Source organism: Peromyscus maniculatus, chromosome 1 (assembly GCF_049852395.1).
Source record: "Peromyscus maniculatus bairdii isolate BWxNUB_F1_BW_parent chromosome 1, HU_Pman_BW_mat_3.1, whole genome shotgun sequence".
NCBI classification, from domain to species: Eukaryota; Metazoa; Chordata; class Mammalia; order Rodentia; family Cricetidae; genus Peromyscus; species Peromyscus maniculatus.
Window position 1 is genome coordinate 35,362,290 of NC_134852.1, and position 13,186 is coordinate 35,375,475.

Genomic DNA, 13,186 nt, shown 5'->3' on the forward strand with positions numbered 1-13,186 from the left:
CTCGGGGTCTTTGCACTGGCTCTAGCCTGCGCTGGAAACTCTGGCTTCAGCATTCTTCCTCTCTCACTCTGCTGTCGAGTTTCTGCCAAGTGGCACCTCTTAGTCTCACCCTGGAGAGGTACAGGCTGGAGGGTCAGGGCTTCAGGAATATTCACAACAGTTTAGGCCAGCCTGGGTTACGTGAGACCCTGACTCAAGCCAAGTATCAAATATCACTGAGACATCCCCATAACCCCACTCCAAGTTTCACACCTTTTGTTTTATTTTTCTTGTACATTTATTTATCTGGGCCCTGGAGAGCTTGAAATCGCTGTGTAGCTGAAGCTAGCTTTGAACTCCTGAATCTCCAGCTCCACGGTGCTAGAATTGCTGGAATGTGTCACCACACCTGCCTTTATTTTAGTTTTTTTTTCTTTTTAGTGTGTGTGTGTGTGTGTGTGTGTGTGTGTGTGTGTGTGTGTGTGTGTGTACATACACACCACAGCACTTGTGTGGAGGTGAGAGGAGAAATTGAGGAAGTCAGTTCTTTCCTTCATGAGAGTTCTGAAGACCAAACTTAGGAAGCAGTGTTTGGCAGCAAGCTCCTTTACCCACTGGGCCAGATGGCCAGCCCTATCTTGTTTTTTTTTTTTTTTTTGAGACAGGGTTTCTCTGTGTTGCCTTGGCTGTCCTGGAACTCAATCTGTAGATCAGGCTGACCTTGAACTCACAGAGACCCACCTGCCTCTGCCTCCCAAGTGCAGGCATTAAAGGTGTGCGCCACCACCAGCCAGCTTGCTCTGTTTTTGTTTGTTTATTTGTTTTGTTTTTTGAGACAGGAGTCTAGCCCCAGGCTCATTTTAAACTGTGCATCCTTCTGCCTCTGCTTCCTGGGCAGTAGGATTCCAATAGTCAACCTGGCTAAGTTTCTTTTTTGTCTTTGCCCTCTCCCCTGACCCAGGAAATAAAAAGCTGGGTCACTTATGCAGGATTGTTATGCTTGTATGTAGCCCATTCATAATAGATACCCAATTGATATAGGTTAAAAAACAAACAAACAAAAACAAACAAAACAAACAAAAACAAATACGGCTCCTGTGAGCTGTTTTGTGTGTGGCCTATAGTGAGCCGCTTGAGCCATTAGCAGGCTCTAGGCTACTTTTTTTTTTTTTTTTTTGACACATTTGTGTTATAAAGCACAAGCTGATCTTGAACTCTTGATTCTCTTGCTTTTGTGTTCTGCATGCGGGGAGGATAGTGGTGTGCCACCACACACAGCTCTTTCTGAACCTCCTTTTGGCCAGGCCATAACAATAGATTGTGTGGAGAGAATTTTGTGTGTTCACCTAATAGACCTTTTGACCTTAACCCAAAGGCTAACAAGCAACTACTATTCTTTCTCTCTGGTTTTTTTTATTTTTTTTGGTTTTTCGAGACAGGGTTTCTCTGTGTAGTTTTGCACCTTTCCTGGAACTCACTTTGTAGCCCAGGCTGGCCTCGAACTCACAGAGATCCGCCTGGCTCTGCCTCCTGAGTACTGGGATTAAAGGCCCAGCTGTCCTGGAACTCACTCTGTAGACCAGGCTGGCCTTGAATTTAGCAATCCACCTGCCTCTGTCTCCCAAGTGTTGGGATTAAAGGTGTGGGCCACCACACCCAGTTTAGTTTTTTTCCAAGATAATGCTTGAATCTTTATTGATTACAGGATAGCTTTTTAAAAAAAGTTTTATTTTGTTTTATGTATATGGGTGTTTTGCCTGCACGTGTGTCTGTATACCACATATTTGCCTGGTATCCAAAGAAGCCAGAAAAGGGCATCTGACTCCCTAGAACTGGAGTTACAGATAAGCATTGGACTAACACGTGGGTGCTGGGAACTGAACCCAGGTCCTCTGGAAGAGCAGCCAGTGCTCTCAGCCTCTGAGCCACCTCTCCAACATCTCAGGCTAGCTCTGCCAAAGAATTTTTATGAATTTGTGTGAGTGTGTGTGTGTGTGTGTGTGTGTGTGTGTGAGAGAGAGAGAGAGAGAGAGAGAGAGAGAGAGAGAGAGAGAGTGTGTGTGTGTGTGTGTGTGTGTGTGAAGTCAGAAGACAACTTGAGAGAGTCTGTTTACTCTTTTTACCTCGTGGGACCTGGGGCTAGAACTCAGCTTATCACTCAGCGGCGCAGGTGGCTTTACCCTTTGAGCCATCTTGCCAACCCAACATCCTACTCTTTTTAAAATCTAATTGTTTTTATTTATTTGCATTTACGTGTGTGTGCCTGCTTGTCTGTATATGTATTCTGTGTATGCAGGTCTCTTGGGGCTACAGTTACAGGCAGTAGTAACTTGCCCTGTGGGTGCTGGGAACTGAACCTGGTCCTCTACAAGATCAATGCTTTTAACCACTGAGTTCTTTTCTGCCCCTAAACATTCTACTTTGAGTAGATCATCAGGCTTTTTTTTTCATCAAACACAGGTGGACTGCTGAGCAAGCACTCTTTCACGGAACTGCACCTCCCCAGGCATCTTTCAGAGTAGCTAGAGGCCAGCCGTGGAGCTCAAGCCTCTAATCCCAGCACTCCAAGGTAGACAGGTGGATCTCTGTGAGTTTGCGGCCAGCCTAGTGTACAAAGAGAGTCCCAGGATAGCCAGGGCTACCCAGAGAAACCTTGTCTCAAAAGACCAAAAACAAAAAACAAACAAAAAGCCCCTACAACAAACAAACAAACAGACAATTAGTTGGATCTTGGATCTGGCCACAGGAACCCATAATTCCTGTTACTTGAGAGGATGATTGCTCTGTTTTCCAGGCTAACTTGGGCAACTTAGTGAAACTGTCTCAAAAAACAAAACAATAAAAAAATTTCGCCTTTTCTTTTTTGAGACAGGATCTCACTCTGAAATCCAGGCTGGCCTGGAAATCACTATGTAGACCCATCTAGCCTCAAACTCAAAGCAATCCCCCGGCTTCAGTCTTCCCAGGCGGGGGAATTATGGGTGTGAACAACCACGCCCCTCAGGAAACTGAGATTTTGAGGGATTTTAAACTGTTGCCCAAAGCCACACAGATACTCCGGAACTGATGTCCAGGATGTGACCCTAATGTCATTCCATCCCCACCTTACTCCGGTCTTTAATTATAGCGGAGCCCGGCTGTAGTTGATTCTGGTATAATGCTCCCACCGAGACAACGCTCTTAATCTGTAACTCTCAAGGGGAAGGTCGATGGAACAAACGGTTCCCCTCTCCCAGAAGTCATACATTTTTCCACGATCACACTTGAGGTGACCGGCCTGTACCTTAAAACGTCCAAAGCCCCTACCTGTCACCGCCCCATAGGGGAAATCGCCACTAGTCCACCCTTTGCTCCGGTAGCGCGCCCGGGCATGCGCCTTGAGGACCGCCTCCCCTCCTCTTTGGAACGCCCCGCTCAGGCCCCGCCCAGCACCACCACCGAGAGCCGATCCCTGAGCTGGAGGGCGGGGCCGCCACGCGAGTGGGCGGGGACTAGGGCTTGTGGAGTGGCTGGAGTCGTGCGCCGGAGTCAGAACTGCGCCTACCGTCCCAGGTGTCGGTCGCCGGAGCCGAGCGAGCAAGCGATGCTACGGCTGCCGCTCCCTGATTGGCTGAGTGTGGCTCTCTCTTGGTTCTGATTGGTCGCGAGTGTTCGGGTATGTAAATGAAGGGGCCTGGTGGGGCGAGGAGAGGGTACCGGCGGCCGGCCGGGTTCTTTAGCGCGTTCGAGCCCCCGGTTAGGTAGATGTTCACCCGGGCTGTCCGGGATCGAGGCGCTCGGGGCCTGTACGTGACGCCCGTCCGGGCCGGGCTGAGTGAATCACGCCGGAGCCCGAGAAGGGGGCGGAGGCGCCGGCTCCCTGGCTCCGGCTGCGTGACTCACCCGCCCCCGCCGCCGCCGCCGCCGCCGCTCCGGGAGGAGCCGCCTCCGCTGCCTTCCGGAAGCGAGGGAAGGCCCTGAGAGCTGAGCGGCCCGCGGGGGTCGCAGCTTGCAAGGGCCGGGGAGGCACAGGCCAGACGCTGAGGAGTGGAGAGGATCCCCGGGTCTGAGGGGCCGGAGTCCCCGGGGAACCCAGGCCGGGGTACCGCTAGGGGGCGCCTGGACTCGGGGGGCGGAGTCAGGGTGGGGGCTGAATTCCTGCGGTTGCCTGCTCCCGGGTCTTCAGCGAAAAGTGTAAAGACTCGATTTTTAGTATTATGCCAGGTCTAGGCAGCGTCCCCAGGACTGAGCCCCTACAGCCTTTGTGCCCCCGGAAGATTGGACTAGGGATCCCAAACCCTAGGCTTCTCACCATGAAGAAAGTATCGATTTTCAAACTTCTGTCAATGACTGGCTCCCGCTGCCCATGGCTCTCTCTCCCCAATAAGTTCGGGATCCACCACTTCCTTGCATGACTATTAACAGCTTAGGCTCTAAACCGAAGCGGTCAGCATCCCAGCGAGTGCAGCAGCCTCCGAAGGCAGTTCAAGCCCACTGTCCCCAAATCTTCACCCCAACACCAGTCCTCCCCGAGGCAGGAGCTCACAGCACCGCTCATCCCCCTGCCTGGGTCCTCCCTCCATGACTCTGCCCTGTCACTCTGAAAATCCAAACCTCCTACTTCTGCCCGCGCCTCCTGCCTGCTACCCACCCCCACTGGGACTCCTACCGTGACACTCTGTGCGCTTGCTCCTTGTGTGGTGGTTTGTTTTTTTTTTTTTCCTTTCTTTTTTTTTTTTTTTTTTTTCTTCTTCCCCAGCTAAGGTTTGCCTCTCTCGGTCTCGGTGGCTCTTCCGGGAATGCCTGGCCCTGGTTTCCATAGCCTACACTGCATAAATCAGAGCTCAGCTCCAATGTATCTTTACAAAAACTGCCCTGACTACCTCCAGGATGGCACCTTCCTACCATTATCAGTACATTTCCTGTATTTGATTATTTAGTGTTCGATGCAAAGCAGGTACTCTGTATTGAACTGTATAAGAAGGCTACATTTACAATCAAGAGGCAGTACATACCTGTAATCCTAACCCTTGGGAGACTGCGGCAGGAGGATTGCCTGGAATAGCCAACCAGCCTGGGGTACAGTGTGAGGCCCTGTCTCAAAAGAGCAAAAATCAGCTTGAAAAAATAAGAAAATGAAAAGAGCAAAACCAAAAAGTACTTGCAAATAAATACTAACTATGGCGGTTAGGAGCTTGCTGCTCCTACAGAGGACCTAAGTTAGGTTCCCAGCACGAAAATCAGATGGCTCACACTGCAACTCCAGCTCCAGGGACCCCAGTAGCTGGCTTCGTTGGGCATCTGCGTGTGTGTGTGTGTGTGTGTGTGTGTGTGTGTGTGTGTGTGTGTGTGTACACATGAACATAAAATTTAAAATAAAAGTAAAACTTGAAAGTACTAATGCCTATGTCGCAGGGGCTGTTTGTTCTTTTCATCTACTCTGTATAGCAACTTACAGTGTATCTTAGAAGTTCACGGAGGGGGCTCAGTGGGTAGAATGTTTGCTTTACATGCAGGAAGCCCTAGGTTCCATCCCAGCATTCTGTAGACCAAGTCTGGTGGCGCACACCTGTAATCCCAGCACTGGGGAGGTGGGGAAGGGAAGATCGGAAGTTGGCTCCATAGCAAGGTCGAGGCCGTGTTGGCTTAGAAACCCTAGACTGGGAGGTTAGCTGACCTGTCAGGCTCACGCTGACAGCAGTTGTCAGAGCTGGGCGTGTTCTGAATATCGGCTTTCCATAACCGAGTGCTTCCTTCCTCTGCAGACGATGCTGAGCAAGGGTTTGAAGCGTAAACGGGAGGAGGAGGAGGAGGAGAAGGAAGCTCTCTCAGTGGACTCCTGGTGGTTGGATCAAAGCCACCCAGCAGTGGCACAGACCCCTCCGGCCGTAGCTTCCAGTTCTCTGTTTGACCTCTCCGTGCTCAAGCTTCATCATAGCCTGCGGCAGAGTGAGCCAGACCTCCGGCACCTGGTGCTGGTGGTGAACACGCTGCGGCGCATCCAGGCATCCATGGAACCTACAACCGCCCTGCCTCCTGTGCCCATGCCACCCTCGACCCCCTCTGTGACAGACAGCCTTCTGGCGAGCTCCGACGCTGGCCTCTCAGCCTCCATGGCCAGCCTCCTGGAAGATCTCAACCACATTGAGGACCTGAACCAGGTCCCCCAACCCCAAGCAGATGAGGGGCCCCCAGGCCGCTCCGTTGGGGGTGTCCCGCCTAACCTGGGCACCTTGGACTTGCTAGGCCCAGCCACTGGCTGTCTGCTGGACGATGGACTGGAGGGCTTATTTGAGGACATTGATACCTCCATGTATGACAGTGAACTTTGGGTACCAGCCTCTGAGGGGCTCAAACCTGGCCCTGAGAATGGTCCAGCCAAGGAGGAAACTCCAGAGTTGGACGAGGCTGAACTGGACTACCTCATGGACGTATTAGTAGGCACACAGGCACTAGAACGGCCACCGGGGCCTGGGCGCTGACCCCTAGACCTAGGGATGGTTGGCTGGCATCTGAGTTGAGCCTGATGGTTAGACCATTCCACCTTGGCATGACACAGGAGGGGTCACCTTGGAGAGGCAGTGCCGAGTCCTGGGCAACTTCACATCCCTCCACGGGAAATGACACCTGGTGACTGCAGTGTGTTTGGGCCAGGCTGGGGCTTGGACTGATCCCCTGGGATAATAGTCTGGGCTATCCCATCCCATTATCCCCAGTGTGGGAAGCGACCTCGTAATTTTTGAAATTAAAGACAGCTTTGGGAAATATTAAGTGCGTGTGCTTTTTTGCATCTGTGCCAGTCAAGGAAGAAATAACATCAAACTCATAATCCCGTGACACCTCCACAGTTATAGGGGACTAAAATTCACGTCCGGCATGAAGTATCTTTGAGCACAGGGCAGGAACTTTCAGGTCTCCCAAAATAAAGTCACTGAGCTTAGTGGAGAGAAGGCTGGAGGTTCAGGGGCAGGCAGCTGGCTTTCCTTCTAGAAGCAATCCTGGTCCGGGCAAGCCAGGGCCACCTGCCTGCCTGAGCGCCGTGCTGGGCCTGGCCGGAGCCGTGTGTCTGCGGCCGCCCCCGCGGTCCAGCTGCATTCCTGGCCCGGCTGGGAGGGGCCGCACACTCACAGCGCTGGCACGGGACCCGGGCTGCGTCCTTCCTGGCGGCCGTGGGGGCAGGGCAGGGCAGGGCCCGGGGAGCGGAAGGATGGTGGGGAGGGCAGGGAGGGAGGAGCCGGGGGCTGGACTGCCACCGAAAGGGCAGGATGGGTCCTGGATCCGGGGACAGTGACACGGGAGGGAGGGCCACTCCTGCCTCCCCAGGGGCCGGAAGCTCCAAGACTGAGGCTTGGGTGGAGCCGGAGAGGCGGGAGCTGCAGGCAGCCCCAGGGGCCGGGAAGGGGCGGGCGGAGCTTGGCTTCCTGGAGCAGCGGAGGAAGCTGTGCCCATTTCTGGAAGTGGCTGAGGCGGGCCACCGAGAGAAGCGGATGGGACATGGCTGCAACTGCTGCCAGGTTAAGGCTCGTCTAAGCTCCCGAACCCAAACCCTGGAGACTCCCATGCCTAGACCGCAGGACATCGACGGCCAGGGGCCGAGACCTTGGGCGCTTGGGCTGAGCTCTGCTGCTCCCCCTTGTGTCTGGTTTGGAGATCTACAATGGAACAGTCTGGTGTGGGTCTCCCGGGTTGTTTTGTTTGTTTGTTTGTTTTAGACGAGGCTCAAGTAGCCTAGATGGCCTCTAGCTCACTTTGTAACGGAGGCTAGCCTTGAACTCTTGATCCTTCTGCCTTTACCTCCTTATATGCTGGGATTACAGGAATGTGCAACTGTAGTGTTTGAGATAGATTTTCACTAGGTATACCAGCAGGGTGGCCTTAAACTTACCATGTAGTCCCGGCTGGCCTATTCATTCATTCGTTTATTTGTTTATTATGTTTTTGAGGCAGGGTCTATGTATTCTTGAAACCCTCTACGTATACCAGGCTGGCCTTGAACTCACAGGGATCCACCTGCCCCTGTCTCCTGAGCGTTGAGTTTAAAGGCATGTGCCACCACTGCCTGGCTGTTTTTTGAGACGGTGTCCTTAATATAGTCTACACAGACCTTGAACTCATCAGTCCCCTTCCTCAGCCTCCAGGCTTAAACTTACCTTTTACACAGGGCTGGGTACACAATAGGTGTTAACAACTACTGAAATAAAGAGGGAGGAGACGGTGGCTGAGGACAGTTTGTAGTGGTGGCGAATGCCTTTGGAGGGGAGCTGTCCTGGGGGTGTCATGGCCTGAATACACAATGGCTGTGTGAAAAGGAGTCACAGTGCCAGCCAGGGCCAGCACTTTGCTTGGAATGCAGTGGGCCCTGGAATCTGCTGGCTGAGGAGGCGTGCCCTTCTGGAGTAGAACCTGAGCATCAGCTGGACTGTAGAGTCTAGAGAGATATCCCGAGGTCAGTTGTGAGGAGAAAGGGACAGGACCCCAAATACAAACTCATCATAAGGGCTCCAGTGAGATGGTACAGAGGATTTGCCTTTTGTACGGAACTCGAGCTCTTTCCTGAAGGCACTTGACCTTCATCTCCAGAGATGTAAATGCATGGTACCTGGGACATAAAAATGGAACAGATGCACAGCATGCAACCTGTACAGCTAAGAGGCACTGGGGACAGGGAGCATCAGCCCAGGGACAATGTAATGATGTTCACAGATACTGCTGAGGTGTCACGCTTCAAGCAAAGCATGGGAAAGAAAGGGGTGCTCAAAAGCTGGACCGCTTGGTCTGTGTGTCCATTTGTTTGTGGTGGTGGTGGTGGGGACTAGCTTAGGGCTCCATGCATGCTCGATAAGCACTTAACACTGAGTCATACTCCCAGCCTCCCATGCCCACCTCCCCCTTCTGGAGACAGGGTCTCTCTGTAGCCCTGGCTGTTCTGGAACTAGGTAGACCACAGTGACTTCAGACTCAGGGATCTGCCAGTCTCTGCCTCCTGAGTGCTGAGATTATAGGTGCATGCCGCCACGCCCGGCTTTGCCTTTTAGTTTGCAGTCTAGGCTGCCCTCAAACTCTTGATCTTCCTGCCTCAACCTCTCAACTTGTTGGAATTACAGACCTGCACCACAAAAACCTGTCTCCCGACTGAGTGACCTAACTTTTTTTAGCTATCCAGTTCTCTATAAATTGGAATAGTTAGAGGGTTGTTGAGAGAGAGAGAGAAAGAGAGAGAGAGAGAGAGAGAGAGAGAGAGAGAGAGAGGAAGGGAACAGCATTTATAGGGGCTGAGAAATGATGGATCTTATGTTTTCAGGGGTCTCTAAGCAGCTGAGTTTGGCTAGAATGACGAAGAAAAGCTGTAAATTCAATGATGAGACTCGGACAAGCGGGAGGCAGGGGCCAGAGCACACGGGCACGAGCAGGAACTTTTCTGTGAAAATACCAGGGAGCCAATAATTGCTGTATCGAATGCTGCCAGCTGCAGGTGGACACGGGGTGTGAGGTCACACTGGAACTCAGGAGCCCACAGTCAGGTCCTTAGGGAGGAGTGGAGCAGCCATAGGGACAAAGGGACACCATGGGGCCCGCTGTAGGATGGAGCTGCTAGGGGAGAGGAGGGTCACCTAGAAGAGTAAGTACCAGGCTTGGGGTTGGTGCTGAACCCATGGAGGGACACTATGTTAAGAGGCTGTGAACACCAAGGAAAAGGCACTGGGTCCCTGGGACTGGACTCCAGAGAGAGCAGGGAGGAAAGGCCTGATGTGTGGGATGAGGAGATGTTAGTGTCCCTGGATTGAACTGGTCACTAGGATCCTGCATGGCTCAGGCTGGGTCCGGAGAGGGTGGTCCCAGGAGGGCCACTTTACCTCTCTACATCCCCTTCCGTCCCACAGGATGTCCTGTGTTTACGGAGGTGGCCTGGGCTGATGCCACCTCCATAAACTCAGCTTCCCATGACCACACCTCTTGGGTTAGAGAAAACGAAACACAGAGAGAGAGGAAGACATACAGACAGAGATGGAGAGGAAACAAAAGAGGAAACAGGCATAAGTACAGACATGAAGGACCGAGACCGAGACAGACACAGAGACATGAGTCACAGCAAGGCAGGAAAGATCATGTAGGAAAGATGGACAGACACTACCAGCACAATAATCCCAGGATTCCCAGGAGGCTGAGACAGAAGGGTCACAAGGTCAAAGCCAGCCTGAGCTCCATAGCAAACCCCTCACTCAGAAGCAGGTAAACACCTGGATGTGGTGGCTCGTGATTGTAGTCCCAGAATTTCCTTGTTGGAGGCTGAAACAGGAAGATTGCTATGGTCTGGAGGCTAGCCTGGGCTACATAGTGAAATCAAGGAAAGCCTTAGCTGACAGAGACCCTATCTCAAAAAATAAGCCAACAACAAAAATGTCGACTGACATGAAGTCTCCTTATTTTTTTTACACTTGCACTTTCTTTGTTGGGGAGGGTACATAAGTGTCATGGTGTGCCATGTGGAGGTCGCAGGACAGCTTGCAATGGTTAGTTCTTGCCTTCAACTACATGGGTCCTGGGGATCAAAACAAGTCTTTCTATTGTTGCCTGCTTTGTTGTTGTTGTTTATTTTATTTTTGGTTGATATAGGATCTTACTATGTTGCCCAGATTGGTCTCTAACCCCTAGACTTGGCCAAGTGATGGACCTGCCCAGTCTCTAGAGTACTGGAACTTTCATGCGAGTGATTGAGCTCACCGTTAGCACCATGTCTATTGGCTAAAAGACAGAATGCTAAGAGCTACAGGCAGGACTCAACAGCAGAGCACCTGCCTAAAATCCCCCAGTGAGGGAGGGGCAGAGGCTCAGTGATAGGGTGCCAACCTAGCATTTTAAGGGCCTGGGTCCCATCATTATTACCACAGGGGAGCTGGGGGAGGGGTGTGCAGAAAATATTTGAAGCCTGGCATGACCTGTACAGCTGTCATCCCAGGACTCCAGAGGCAAAGACAAGAGTCTCTCCATTGATTTCAAGGCCAGCCTGGGTTACAGTCTCTAAGAAAGACTAAATGTTCTTGTCTGAGATGGAGAAAGGTGATCTAAGGCTCCTGAGATGGCTCAGCAAGTAATGGCACTTATCCTCAAGCCTAATGGCCTGAGTTTGGTCCCTGGAATCTGCAGGAGAAGAGAACCCATTTCTGAATGTTGTTCTGTGATTTCCACATGAACACTGTGGTGTACACACACATACACACACAGGCACGCACGCACGCACCACCACCACCACCACTGTCACCACCACCAACAACAACAGTAGCTACATACAACAATAATAAATACACATTTTTTTTAGAGTTTGAGGGAAGGCAGGCAGTAGTAGTGCACACCTTTAATCCCAGCGCTCAGGAGGCAGAGGCAGGCAGATCTCTGTGAGTTCGAGGCCAGCCTGGTCTACAGATCGAGATCCAGGACAGGTAGGACTACACACAGAGAACCCCTGTCTTGAAAAACAAAACCAAACAGCAACAACAACAAAGAAAAACTTGAGGGAAGTTGTGAAGCTGGAGATGTGGCACACACCTTTAATGGCAGCACTGGTCACAAAGGCAGCTAGGTCTCTGAGTCTGAGCCAGCCTGGTCTAAATACTGAGTTCCAGGCCAGCCAGGGCTACATAGTAATGCCCTGAGGGAGCTCCGTTTTCTGAGAGAAATGGAGAGGACAGCATGTCCTAACTTCTTTCATTTTTGTTGGTTGTTTTGGGCTTTGAGACAGGGTTTCATGTAGCCCAGGCTGGCCTTAAACTCAGACTGTAGCTCAGGATGATCTTGAACTCCGTATCTTCCTGTCCTCACCTCCTAAGTTCTGGTGTTGCAGATATCTGCTACCACATCTGCCACAGTGAATGCTTCTGGTATGAATACAAGAAAAAACGTATGTTTGGGTGTTTCCATGACTACATGAGAGAGAGGGTACAGTTAGGTGAGGGTCTTCTGCTCATCAGCAGCCACCCCCCTTGTTTCCAGGATGGTGCTGGCTAGATTCTGGCCACACCCTGTTGCTTGGTGCCTGCCAGAGCTGGAAGGCATTTCCCAGAGCTCAGCACATTCCAGCTTCCCCTGGTGGCTCAGAGTGGGCAGGGGGCATTTCACAGAGGAAGGGGGTGGCCCCAGCATGCTAGGATCCTGCCACCCTGTTCTTGACCCCATACCCTCAGCATGGGCCCAGTCCCTCCATATGGGTTGACAGGAGGGTCCACAGAGAGGCCACCCGAACCAGTGTGAGGGACCCGGGTGCAGCCCTGGGACCTGGATGGACAATGGCCCAGAAGCTGCTGACTATAGCTTTGGGGGTAATCCCCCAGCCTCAGCCTGGCCCCAGCTCTAGTCCTTAGCTCAGAGAGCTGAGAGCATCCGAGGCAGCAGCCTTGTGGGTGACAGAGGCATGTGGGGGTATCTGTGTTTCCTTTGCCACGCCCGGGGGTCTGGTGAGTCAGGGCAGCTGGGGGCGGGGCCAGGGTTCAATGGAGTTGGGGGTAAGGCCTTGAGGCATTGGTTTGAGAGCTAGGCTGGCCTGGCTTTAAGTGTGTGTGTGTGATACAGTTGTTGCTGTGTGTGATCTTTGAAAGTTACTGTCCTTCTTCAATCTCCTTATCTGTGAGTTGGAAAGCCAGAGGACTGAGGTTGGAGTCAGCTCCATCATCTCCTCCTTGGGTAGTTACAAACTGAACATAATGAGCCCGCCCTGAGGCAGAGGCAAAGCACTGGACCCCAGCATGTAACTTGGGATATAGAAAGGATCACCCTAAGCAGTGATTTTATTAAACAATAAACTGGAGTTCTACTGTGCCCAGTCTATGATAAAGGTTAAAAGCTCCAGCCTCTTCCTCCCCCCACCCCCAGAGGCTTATCTAGTCCTCTTATTTTTGTTGCTGTTGTTTGTGTTTTTTTGAGATCTTATCTCTTGAGCCTGGCCTCAAATGCAGTGTGTAGCCAAGGACTACACAAAGAAACCTCGAAAAACAACAACAAAAGCCATTTATTTATTTTTTATGTATTCTTTTATATTTTATGTTTTATTTATATAAAACACTTTTGTGAGTGTTTTAGAGACAGGGTCTCACTATGTGGCTCTGGCTGACCTAGAACTCACTCTGTAGACCAGGCTGGCCTCGAACTCCTGAGCGCTAGGATTAAAGGTATGCGTCTTTTTTTTTTTTTTAAAGTATCTGTTTTTATTAGTCTTAATTATGTGTGCATGTGGATC

At 51.6% G+C, this 13,186-nt stretch overlaps 1 protein-coding gene across 1 annotated transcript; it reads left to right on the forward strand.

Moving 5' to 3' along the window:
• The first annotated feature begins 3,478 nt into the window (after positions 1–3,478).
• On the forward strand, positions 3,479–6,729 carry LOC102919065 (SERTA domain-containing protein 1). Its single transcript, XM_006995826.4, has 2 exons — positions 3,479–3,634; positions 5,724–6,729. Exon 2 carries the CDS (start codon positions 5,727–5,729, stop codon positions 6,438–6,440), a length of 714 nt encoding a protein of 237 aa, XP_006995888.1. The 5' UTR covers positions 3,479–3,634; positions 5,724–5,726; the 3' UTR covers positions 6,441–6,729.
• The last annotated feature ends 6,457 nt before the right edge of the window (positions 6,730–13,186 follow it).